Below are 12,542 nucleotides of genomic sequence, written 5' to 3' on the forward strand. Positions count from 1 at the left end.
AAACACTTTTTAAATATATTTAACACCATTAGAAATGCAGGATGCAAAATGGGGTTTGGGGTGGAGGCTGACACCTCGTGCCCCCCCCGTAATAACCTCTCGATCCCCTGAGGGGTCCCAACCCCCAGTTTGAGAACCCCTGGTCTAGATCATCCCTGGCAGGTGTTTGTCTGACCTGTTTTTAAAAATCTCCAATGATGGAGATTCCACAACCTCCCTAGGCAATTTATTCCAGTGCTTCACCACCCTGACATTTAGGAAGCTTTTCTTAATGTCCAACCTAAACTGCCCTTGCTGCAATTTAAGCCCGTTGCTTCTTGTCCTATCCTCAGAGGTTAAGGAGAACAATTTTTCTCCCTCCTCCTCGTAACAACCTGTTATGTACTTGAAAACTGTTGACATGTCCCCTCTGTCTTCTCTTCTCCAGACTAAACAAACCCAATTTTTTCAATCTTCCCTCCAAGGTCATGTTTTCTAGACCTTTAATCATTTTTGTTGCTCTTCTCTGGACTTTCTCCAGTTTGTCCACCTCTTTCCTGAAATGTGGCCCCAGAACTGGACACAATACTCCAGTTGAGGCCTAATCAGCGCAGAGTAGAGAATTACTTTTCGTGTCTTGCTTACAACACTGCTACTAATACATCCCTGAATGATGTTTGCTTTTTTTGCAACAATGTTACACTGTTGACTCATATTTAGCTTGTGATCCACTATGACCCCCAGATCTCTTTCCGCAGGACTCCTTCCTAGGCAGTCATTTCCCATTGTGTACGTGTGTAACTGATGGTTCCTTCCTAAGTGGAGTACTTTGCATTTGTCCTTACTGAATTTCATCCTATTTACTTTAGACCATTTGTCCAGTTTGTCTAGATCATTTTGAATTTTAATCCTATGCTCCAAAGCACTTGCAACGCCTCCCAGCTTGGCATCGTCCTCAAACTTTATAAGTGCACTCTCTATGCCATTATCTAAATCATTCATGAAGATATTTCTTCCTTCGAAGGTGGATATGTAGGTTTCCACCTGATGTGTGGGGCCTTGGGCTGAGCCCTTAAAAGGCACAATTCTGTCTTATCTAAGGTTCCCAGGGCGTGTTTTGTTAAAGGAGAGGTTTTCCACTGTCTGCTTGGCCACAATTTCCCCCTGGGCATTGCTGTTCAATGTGCTTCACGCTGGCTGCTGCCCTTCACGCGAAAGGAGGCTGCTGGCTGCGTTTCAGTGGCACGGTGGTTAATAGGGACTGAAACAGTTTTGTTCCTTCCGTGTGCTATAAAAATGGAAAACGTTATTTATTATAAACATGCCCATTTCCTTTAATTAATTAATTAATTAATTCCTATGTCGCCTGTCGCTTCTCAAGAGCTCAGTAAAGATAATAAATGGACCTGCCCACCTCTTTGGACAAACTTTCCCCTCTTCTTCCGGCCCTAAACCCCAATCGCCTCTCTCCAAATCTGTTATACCCTGTAGCAAAATTCCAGGGCGAGAATAGCGTGTGTGTGTATGTGGGTGTGTGTATGTGGGTGTGTGTGGGGGTGGGGGTTTGCAGGTCAGGATTGAGGGGCAGTGGCAGAGTTGTAGGGGGCTCAGGACTCAAGTAACAGAAGACACCAGGGTGGAGAAAAACTAGGACAGAATTGAGGAGCATTGGCAGAGCTGTGTGTGGGGAGCCAGGAGCTGGGATAACGGGGGGGGGGCTGCAGGGCAGGATTGAGTAGGGTTGCCAACCCTCCAGGATTGGCCTGGAGTCTCTAGGAATTAAAGATTAACCTTTAATTAAAGATTACATCATGTGATTAAATTTCCAGGAATATGTCCCACCAAATTTAGCAAACCTATCATTGAGGGGCAGTGGCAGAGCTGTCTGGGAGCTGGTTGTTGGGAGTAGGGTGACCAGATGTCCCGATTTTATAGGGACAGTCCTGATGTTTGGGCCTTTTTCTTATCTAGGTGCCTATTACCCCCCACCCCCACCCCCACCCCCACCCCGATTTTTCACCCTTGCTATCTGGTCATCCTAGTTGGGAGCTGCAAAATCTTCTTGCCACCAGGACACCCTGACACGGGGGAACAGGCCCTGAAGTGGGGGGTGTGTGCGCACGGGGGTGTGTAAGAGGTGGCTAGCGCAACGCCCTCCGCCCAGGCCGCTGTCCACCGGCCGCGGCTGTGTTCTGAGATTGCTGGTCCTCAGCAGCTCGCCGCGCCTCCCAAATGAACAAGAAGAGGGGCTAAAAATCAGTCGCCCTGGGGTGCAGCAGGAGAGTTTGGCCCACGGGTGCGCGCGCCCCCCAGATTCGGCCCTGCACCGGGCACGGCCAGCTGGGTGCTGGGGTCAGCTGGTAGGGTGACCTGACAGCTGACCTGACAGCAAATGTGAAAAATCGGGACAGAGGGTGGGGGGTAACATAAGAAAAGGTCCCCCAAAATCAGGACCGTCCCCACACAATCGGGACATCTGGTCACCCTATCAGCCGGGGAGGGGGTGAGGAGCCCATGAGAGATTGCATTGGGGGGGGCTGATCCGGCTGGTGTAAATCAGGAGTGACACCGGAGTCGCTCCGGTGCAAAGCCGGACCGGGCCATGCCCCAGCGTGGGGCTTGTGACGTGGACCGCTGCGGCCCGGGGCGCTGCTCCTGAATATTCATCGCGCCGGCCGGCCGGGAGCCAAGCGGCCCTGCTGACGGGGGTGGGCAGCAGCGCGCTGCCGTTGGCTGCCGGGGAGGCTCACGGCACCGGGAGCAGCCGAGGGGTTTGGCCGGGAGCGGAGGGAGAGGTTGCGGGAGGGACACGCACGCACCCCCGCAGCTTGGGTGGGTCCTGTGCACGGACTAGAGCGGAGCTGGAAAAGCCCAGAGCAGCTTGGAGCCGGGGCTGCTGCTAGCGGATGAGACCCTCCCCCGCGGCCTTTGGGAGATGGCAGGGGGAGGAGAGATTTAGAGGAGACACACGAGTGTGTGTGTGAGTGTGCAAGGAGCGATCTGCCTTGTCAGTCGGAGCATGGGCTGCTGCTGGGAGCCTTCTGCTCGGCTGCCTGCTCCTTTGTAACATCACAACAAAGGCTGTGGCGTGTAACTGGGGTAAGTGACAGCTCCGATTCCCTCCTGCTTCTTTCCAGCGCCAGCCCAGCCTGGGTTAGATGTGGCTATGTCGATTGCAGGCATGGCAACAAGACCCCCCTCCCCACCCCAAGAAAACAGACAGCTTGACCGGCTAAGGAATGGACCCCAGAGCCCAGCCCCTGGCTTGAAAATCCTGCTCAGCTGCAGGATTTGGGGGGCTAGGCTGTGACCGCCCTTATTACCACATGCTGGGAATACAGGCACAAAGCCGGAGGAAATGTAACCTCTCCCAGATCAGCGAAAACGTCTGGCCGTGTCAGGGCTGCGGTGGCTAGCTAACCCTGCTGGGTGAAATAAGGCCTATCCCAGGGCCGGGGAGGCGGGAGGAAGTGGGATGTCTGCATGGATGGTTGCATCTTTTTAGGGTAAGGTCGCCTCTTTCGTGCTATTGTGGGCAAAACTCCGGGCCAAGGGGTCGTGGTAATGAGGGCATGGCAGATCCTCCCCGGGGTGGTTAATTAAAATGTTGCAAACACTGAGGTTTGTGAAGGAAAGGGGAAGGCTCAGAAAAATAGTGATAATGTTTTATCATCATCTCTGAAAGTTTTCATGTCCTTTTGATGCTGATAGACAGTGCCAGGTCAGCCGCTCTGGAGAAGGGGAGTTTGCCCAGGCAGGATCTGCTCTACAGCCAGAACGTGTAGGAGCTTCTCCTTACTAATCCATCCGTGGGCCTCAACCTTATCCCGGAGAGCTCACCCGTAGGGCTCAGGGGAGTTCAGTTTCCATGGCCCGGTGTGTCCTTGGCCTTTCTGCGGAGTCTGCTAACAGGAGGCCACTTACCACTAAGGTCTGGTCTATGCAGTTTTTGTACTGGGTTAACTGTGTCTGTGAGGGGAGTGATTGTGTTTAAATGCAATAGTTAAATCGGTACAATCCCTAGCACATGCAGTTATACAGGATAGAGGTGCCTTATCGTGGTAGAATTTATTCTCCTAAATGTACAAGAATGAGGTATATTATAAATGGGCCTTTAAACTGGTATAAATGGGTCCTCACTGGAGGGTTGGGATGATTTAACTACAGATTTCCAAGGGATATAGTTAAAGTGGTACAAAACCTGTGTTTACATACTCATAGACTTTATCTATGATTGGCAGAGGGGTTACTTGCCCACTTCATTTTGAATGGTTTCTTGCAACGTGTCAGCTTGTATTTAGCTGTGACATACTGAGTACCTTTCCCAGACCTGAAGAAGAGCTCTGTGGAGCGCCAAAGCTCGTCCCTTTTACCAACAGATGTTGGTCCAATAAAAGATATCCTCTCACCCACCTTGTTTCTCTGTTATACACCCTGTCTCGTATAGATGTGACTGGGAAACTGCATATATGTCACAGACCTTACCTCTACATCCGATTAAGTATTAATAGCATCCTGCCCCGAGATCTGCCTATGCGGCACCGTAACTGCTCACCTGTTGCTTGGAGTTTAGCATGATTTAATACAGCAGGAAAATGAGATTAAAACCACTTAAAGTTGTTGCTGGAACCAGCACCAAACATGGTTTAAGATACGGGTGCTTTTTCATAGATTATAAAGTCAGAATGGATCACTGTGATCATTTATCTGAGCTCCTGCATAACACAGGCCATAGCCCTTCCCCGAAATAATCCCTCTTCGAAAAACATCCAGTCTTAATTTAAAAGTTTCCAATTGTGGAGATTCCACCCCAAGCCTTGGTAAGTTGTTCCAATGGCTAATTGCCCTTGCTGTTAAAAATTTACATTTTATTTCCTGTCTGAATTTGTCTAGGTTCACCTTCCAGCCATGGGATCTGGTTGTTATTGAAACACCTCTGAGATCTCGCTCTGTATTGGATCCTTTTCATTTTGCATACAAAGTTAACCAAATTAATGACACTGGAGGAAGGAGGGAGGGGGAAAGAACAAACTGGCTTCTAAAAATCTTGCAGTGCTAACGGGGCCTTATCAAAGTGGATGGGTCAAACTCTGGACCTGTCTGCTGCGGCTGTAACTTACATCTGTTCACCAAAGGTGAAATTCAGCCCTCCGCAGGCAGCCAGCACAACGCCCAGCCATAAATAAAACCCTGTTTTGAGGGCTTAAACGGGAAACACCTGATTCATAGGCCTTGTGCCAATCCACTGTGCCAGGGCTGTTTTCCCACCCCAAAGTCACCCAGAGCGGTATCCACAGCCCACTGAACACGCAAAGTGTTTTGGAAAAAATGCTGCACTATTTTTAAAAGTTACTCACCAGCCCTGCACTTGTGATGAGCAATGTGACAGACATAGATCAGTGGACTGAAGTGAGCACGTGCAAGCTAACACAGTGCAAAATCTGGGGCCTTTCCGGGTACGGGCCAAGGTAAATATTTCCTCACAGGCGTTTGAAAATAGGGTGGGCAGGGAATTGTAAGTACGGGGAATTATTGGAGAGGGATTTGTGGTGAGTTGTCTTAGATTGATGAATTTAGGCACACAGGTCAGAGCCTCAAAAGTATTTAGTTTCCTAACTTCCATTGAATTCAAATAGTTTCAGTGGATGTTAGGGGCCTAAATACCTTTGAGGGTCTGGGCCCTAGAGCATATGGCTAGAGATGCCCTTTGTAGAATTTTTATGAATCAAAATAAATAAGCACCCTACAATAACAACCCGGTAGATTTCAGAGTAGAAGCTGTGTTAGTCTGTATCTGCAAAAAGAAAAGGAGGACTTGTGGCACCTTAGAGACTAACCAATTTATTTGAGCATAAGCTTTCGTGAGCTACAGCTCACTTCATAGGATGCACTGTCAGCGTGTCTATGTAAGAGAGGAAAACCCATGGGGAGGGGATGAAACAGGTTTTACATTTCAAGCTTCCAAAGAATTATTGCAATGAAACCCCACAAAACTGTTAAAAAATGGCCAGGAATACTTTTGATCATAGGCTTTAAGAAACAAAAGCATGATGTCAGAGCATGAGGGCAATAAAGGAATGAAGAGGAGTCAAGCCCTTATTTCTAATGAGGACCCTGCTTTGTAAACAGTCAGATTGCCAGGTACCAAGTGGGGGACAGACTGGTAAACATTAGCCGGTGTCTCTCCTGCAGAGGAAGTGCCTTACCAATAAAAAAGGCAAACACTCAGGGAACAGCAAAGACAAGGAGGTGGGGAATCCAGAGCAGAGCCATCTGCTCAAGGGGAATCCCTGAAGAGTGGATAATCAGTCAAAGGCAAGTAGCCAGGCAAGGACAACGGTGATACACTCATTCAGCTGATGAGCTGATCTCGGGACCTGATGATGGCAGAAGCCATCAGGGTTTAGGGCCTGATCCACAGCCAAGGGCGAGTCTGATCATTGGTTTCCATGAGCTTTGGATCACCTCAGTGTGGGGGGGAAAGGGGATGGGCACGTGCACGGAGGGCAGAAGTTAAGAAGATGCACGTGAGTCCTCTGGCGTGTCTGGCTCTGCATCCAAATGTTCCTAGGGCCCCGTTGTGGTACCTGCACAAATGCTGAGTGAAAGGGCTTTGAATGGTACCCTTTGATCAGTGACATGCACCCCAGGAGAATCGTCAGTTCCTGTGTGCTCCAGCAACGTCTCCCTCCCCTCCAATCCCCACTCCACTGTGCTTCCATCTTGCAGGGCAGATTTCCGCCCTGTCAATTTGACCCTGTAAATGCAGGATCTGCAAGCCCTGTTTAGGTGCGAGCATTTGAACCCTGGGCTCAAACCCTTGGCCAAGCCCAGCTGATCTCTGATGGGTTTTGCCCCATCAAGGCAGGTTCACTGAGAAGAGCTTTTAATGCAGAAAACTGGGGGAAAGTATCTTTACTCGTGGTGGTATAGCTGCATCAAGGCTCTCCAGCTGAGAGCAGGGTCCCAATGTTTACGTACAGTGCCTAGCACATAGTGAGAGATAGTCCCTGCCTCAAAGAGCCTCCAGGCTACATAGACAAAGGGTGGGAAAGAGGAGTATTATTAATCTCCAGGCACAGAGAGATTAAGTGATTTACCCACACCACAAAACCTTCCCATAGTCTTGTCCGATTGGCACAACTCGGGAGGAAGCCCAGGACTAGAGCAACAGGGGGTACTGTTGGTCAGGACTGAGGGTGCATAAGGCAGAGTTTTTATATTGCTGACCCATGCAATTGTGTCTGGCTCCCGCAACAGGTTTCAAAAGAACAAAGGCTTCCTGTTTTCAGTGGGAGTTCAGGGTGGGGTTTGCATGCGCCCTCAGCGTTGGCCTCACTCTCTTCCCGTTGGAATCAACAGTTGACGGTGGTGGGCTCAGAGTTCGGCCAAGCCCGTTGTTTTGATTCACCGGGGGGTGGAATTCCCCTCTGTACAAGGCCTTCGTACCATTCAGGTTCTACCTCAGACTGTTGGGCTGTACCATGTCAGGCAGGTTTCCAAACTAGGGTTCACAACTGCCTAGCGATCGGTGAAGACTTTGGCAGGGATTTGGTTTTTACCCAAATGCATGTGACACACTGCCCCCTCCCCCAATTCCGGAAGGAGCCCTGGGGTTCAGAAAGTCTGAGATCCTCTGATAAGCAGCATGATCTAGATGGCATAATCGAGATGTGCTCTGAGTGCCACTTAGAACAGGGTAGGAGCCTTTTCTTTCCTTTGTGAGCAAGAACATGTTCAGGGCCTGGGAGAAATGTGCATTTCTAATCTGAGGTTCAACTGCAAGATGCTCACGGTGGCTCCACATTTGTTCTGTTTGTCTGTGGGATGGGCTTAGATGCCAGGGGCTGGATTTTAAGTCCTGGCTGCCAATGCTGTGCATACAGCTATTTGTATTTGTACAAGTGCATACACACCCATGTGGCTCGCAAGATATTTGTGTGTGCTCATACTGGGATGGTGCACTGGCCTGAGTCACAGGCACAAAAGGGGCATACGCCCAAGTTTTGCATGTGAAATCCAGTGTGTTTGTGGGGGGGAGGTTGTGTGAAATTTATTTGTGCCAGGCTCTGTGCACCACTATGAACTCCCCAAGAACTCAGGACTGTCACAAACCTCACCACTTTCCGTTCCACGTGCAAGGCGGACTTCTCCGACCTTTCCTTCTCTAATATGAACACACAGCAACAGCTGTATTTAACAGATAACCGTCATCCCGCCCCTACCAAAACAGGACACGCCACTCCACACCTTTCTCCCTCTGGGGAGAGGAGAGAACAAACAACAAGTGACAGATGTGTAGTCCTGTTGCTCAATGCAGTGTTGGAAGGCTCTCAGATATTGTGGTGATGAGTGTGGATAACAACAGATATAGAATAGAACAGAACTTGCTCTGAGCAGGGGCAAATTTCACCAGGGGTTATGCAGACATGGAAGCTGGAGGGAAATGTGACTTCATGAACAATGAAACCAATGTGTAAATAATGGTGTCCATTAGCTGAGTGTAGCCCGTCTCTACCTTTCCATGGCCTTTTGTTTAGCTTCCCATCAAACTTTAAAGGTCACATGTTTTTGGCTTGGTTGGCAATTGAAACTCAAGAATTTTTCTGCCCCCTTTTCACTGTGTTTTCGGAGCTGATGGTGGTTACCGGGGCCTGCACTGTGGAATGTGTGGCCATTGCTGGCTTGGTCTGGCTGGCCAACATTTGCTTAATGTCACAAGTATTTTCTTGGCTTCGGTTGCTGTCCCGCTTCAATCATGCGGCTAATGGATGTTGAAAAACAGGCTGTGCAGGGGATTTGAGCCGCGGCTGCTTCTGGAAAAGGCCTGTTACAACAAACTCGTTTTGTGGCAAATGCAGGACGACATTTCTCTGGGGTGGTGAGGGCGACTGGGAGCAGCTGTAGCCCCATCCCCCTTACATAGGCTCAATGGCCCATAGGCAGGCTGTGCAGATGTTAAGGAGAGAGGGCTGCTTCTGATTCTGTTTCTTTCCTCCCCCACCAGCTGCTCTCACTTGTGCTACCGAGTCTCTAAACCAAGAGTGGGTCGGTGTCTTTCTCAGAGATCTGCTCTAGCTCAGCCAGAAGTCATGGGCTTCATGCAGAGAGTAGTGGGTGAGGTTCTTTGGCCTGGGTTGTGCAGGAGCTCAGACTAGATGATGCTAACAGTGCCTCCCGGCTTTAGAAAGCTATGACTCTCTGTTGCTTTACCATCTGAGGAATCCTCCCGCCTCTGCCAGCCCACTTTTTCTGCTGCCATCCTGATCTGAGTCAGTACTGCCTCCTCGTGGCCGGCAGGAGGCGCTCTAACCACGCTATTGTCCCAGCACCGTGTGGCAGGCAGGGGAGCAGCTTCAGAAACTTCCCAGAAGTAATAACTCGGCTTGATCCTGGGCGTTAGTGAGCTCCCCGGTGGGGACAGATCCTGGTCTCCTCCTGGTTGAATTCACTCAGGGCTCCATTCTGCCCCATGCTGAGCATGCTTTACTATGCACCTCACTCCATTGGGCCAGTTTCTGCCTCCTTTCCCTGCTTGGCAAACAGCTTCATTCATTTCCGGGGGTTGCCTGCGGAGCAAGGCACACAGTGCAAGGAGAGGAGACCCAGTCTGGCCCAGTGAAGTCAGTGGAGTAAGGTACTGCTTTGCTTCAGCATGGGGTGGCAGAATCGGGCCCTAGAGAAAGAAAGAGATGACTGCTGGAAGAACACACTCCTTGTGAACTGGCCCTTTCTCAAGGCCTCCTCACTTGGCCCTTCCCCGTCTCAGCACTGCTGATGCAAGAGCCTTCTTCCCTGCATCTCCTGCTGTCTGGAGTAGTCTCCCTGTGTATCTCCCTGCCTTGCCAACTCCCCATTTCTTTTCACTCTCTTCTGATGACATTTTTGCTCCCTTGCTCTGTAGCACGCTTGTCACGTGTATGGTGTGTCATAAGAGCATAAGAACAGCCATATTGGGTCAGACCAAAGGTCCATGTATCCCAGTATCTTGTCTTCCAACAGTGGCCAATGCCAGGTGTCCCAGAGGGAATGAACAGAACAGGTAATCATCAAGTGATCCATCCCCTGTCGCCCATTCCCAGCCTTTGGCAAACAGAGGCTAGGGACACCATCTCTGCCCATCCTGGCTAACAGCCATTGATGGACCTATTCTCCATGAACTTATCTAGTTCTTTTTTGAACCCTGTAATAGTTTTGGCCTTCACAACATCCTCCGGCAAAGAGTTCCACAGATTGACTGAGTGTTGTGTCCCCTTCTAGTGACTGATTGAAACAGTGAATTGAAACAATCAATTTTGTTTAAATTAATTAATTAATTTAAACAAAATTAAATCAATTTTGTTCAGTGATTGAAACACTGGACCATGGAAATGATCGTCTGTATCAGGAAACACTTAGGAATAGGGATCTAATTCTCATTTACATAACGGCCCATTTACGCTTGTAATTTAGGCCCTTTCCATTGCCAGAGTGGTGTAAAGGGGTCTTGGTATAAATGAGAATCAGACCCGGAATCGACAGTATTGCATATGTTTCTGGGCATCTCGGTGCTAGAAAGACGTTGCTCAAAGAGAGGGAATTTGGAGAAGAGCCTGAGAGGGCCTGGGGGTTAATCAGGAAAAAAGAGTAAATGGACTGCATATGTGCAGCTTGGCTAACCAAGGGCTGGTGGGGAGGTTAGCATCAGTGTCCATGGAGAGCTGAAAGGTGCAACTGCAAGCACGGAGAGCAAATGTTTAGGTGGCCTAAGGCTATAACCAGGGCTTATGGGAGGAAACTGGGCAAAGACACATTGTGGTGAATATGTAGAAAACGCCCTGTTGGCCCCAATCCCGGCTGCATGCACGGCATCACACCTGCTTTCCTCTAAAAGTAGTAGATGTACAAAGCAGTAAACGAGGACTCCCTAAATGGGACGACTCCCCGTGGAAAAGTTAAGAACATGCGTGAGGGTTTGCAGGGTTGGGGCTGGGGAGCAGCGTCTCAAGGGGAAAGGCAGAAGCAGGTCATTTGGGACGCTTTAAGTGGGACTGGGTAAAATGCTGAAATAATCTGCATTGGCTGAGGGGAGGGATTGATGAAGAGTTGAGAAAGAAATCGCCTCAGATACCTTTTCCCTGTGAAAGTACCAGCATTGTTTCTGCCTCTATTGGCTGTTTCATTTACAACCTGCATGGAAACCCCCTGTTGCCTCATCAGTATCTCCTCTCCCTCCTCGGGTTTGGCTAAGGGAGAGCTTTGGGAGGTTTCTTTTAGACACAGGCAGGTCTGAGCTGACAGCCGAGCTTCAGATCCAAATTTGCAGCTCAAACTTCTCTCCCTGTTGGATGGAGTCTGAACACCAAGTTCAAAATGCCCCGAGCTTTGGATTCAGCTGTAGAATTCAACCTCCATCCACTCCTTGCTTGTGGAAGTCTTCAGGGCTGACATTTCAGTTGAGGGTCTTATTCCTAAATGTCCTGGATGACCCTTGCTTGAGCTTTCCTTATGCACGGACAAAGGCACGGCGGATCTACCTAGTCTCATTTCTCCTGCTAAAAGCAGCTCTTTGCAGAATGGGCGGCAGTGCGTCGATGAATCTCTGGGCCACCACCTATGCGTGTGTGAGTTCACTCTCTGAAGCACTGGGCCTCTGGGTGCTGCTTCTGTGCTGCTCTCCCAAAAATGTCATCAGTCCAGGTGGCACTATTGTTTCCAGGTTCAGTTGAAATTCCACCTGTACTTCCTCCAGGGTGTGACTGCTTTGCTCTCTTCGGTTTGCATAGTGTGATGCATTTGCAGCAACTAGGTATTTCCCCACTTGGCTTGTGCAATGGTAATTATATGTTCATCCTGTAGTTTCATCAGGAGCCTCTGCATGCCAGGACAGCTGTCATTCAGGTCCTGTTTCTGTATGTCTAGCTCATGTTTATTACGTGACAGATCTCCCAGCAACCTTGTAAATTTCACTGTGCAATTTCTCCCATCCATAGGCTAGAGCTAAGGGTTGCCTCCTGCCATCTGAGCCGTTTTTGCTCATTTTCAATCTTTGATCTCCCAGAGGAAGTAGGAAGCAGGAAACAAAGCATCTTTTCTCCTGAAACAAAACTTTTCAGAGGCCAGAATTTTAACTAGAAACTTCAAACCCACCCAAACCTCCCCGTAGATCAGTAGGGTTTTGCACTTGTGTGTCTGGATACTGGCCCTTGAATCAGGAAACTCCAGCTGAGTTGAGCACAGCATGGGTTTATTTTTGTTGGGTTTCTCTGACAGGGAAAAGGTCCTTATCTCTTTCACCAGGAATGTTTACTCCAGCCCATGGACTTTGGAATGGGGGTTGGTTCAGCAGTCCATATTGGTGTTGCTATCTAAACCCTGGCGTTAGCCACATCCCCTTCCCAAGATCAGCACTGGCGTGTTGATATGGGGAGATGCTGGCTCTGTACAGGGAACTTAAAATGTACAGGGCTCAGTAGCTGAAATCAGTTTTCTTAAACAACACATGCTCTAGGAGGCTGCACCTCATTTAAAGTCCAGAAGGGACCATCGTGATCATCTGGTCTGACCTTCTGCACATTGCAGGC

At 49.3% G+C, this 12,542-nt stretch overlaps 1 protein-coding gene across 5 annotated transcripts in view; it reads left to right on the plus strand.

Annotated features, from left to right (window-relative positions):
• The first annotated feature begins 2,688 nt into the window (after positions 1 to 2,688).
• ARHGEF10L (Rho guanine nucleotide exchange factor 10 like) overlaps positions 2,689 to 12,542 on the plus strand; it is a 156,019-nt gene continuing 146,165 nt past the window's right edge. Inside the window, exon 1 of one of the 5 annotated variants that reach the window (XM_048824695.2) lies at positions 2,689 to 3,078. Coding sequence is in view for 4 of the 5 variants with exons in the window: in XM_048824693.2 (XP_048680650.2) it covers positions 3,848 to 3,910 (63 nt within the window). In the remaining variant the exon portion in view is untranslated. Of the gene's footprint in view, positions 3,079 to 3,734; positions 3,911 to 12,542 lie in introns of those variants that run through there. The other 4 variants (XM_048824693.2, XM_048824700.2, XM_048824694.2 and 1 more) reach the window with 4 other exon arrangements.

Source organism: Caretta caretta, chromosome 18 (genome assembly GCF_965140235.1).
Source record: "Caretta caretta isolate rCarCar2 chromosome 18, rCarCar1.hap1, whole genome shotgun sequence".
NCBI lineage: Eukaryota > Metazoa > Chordata > Testudines > Cheloniidae > Caretta > Caretta caretta.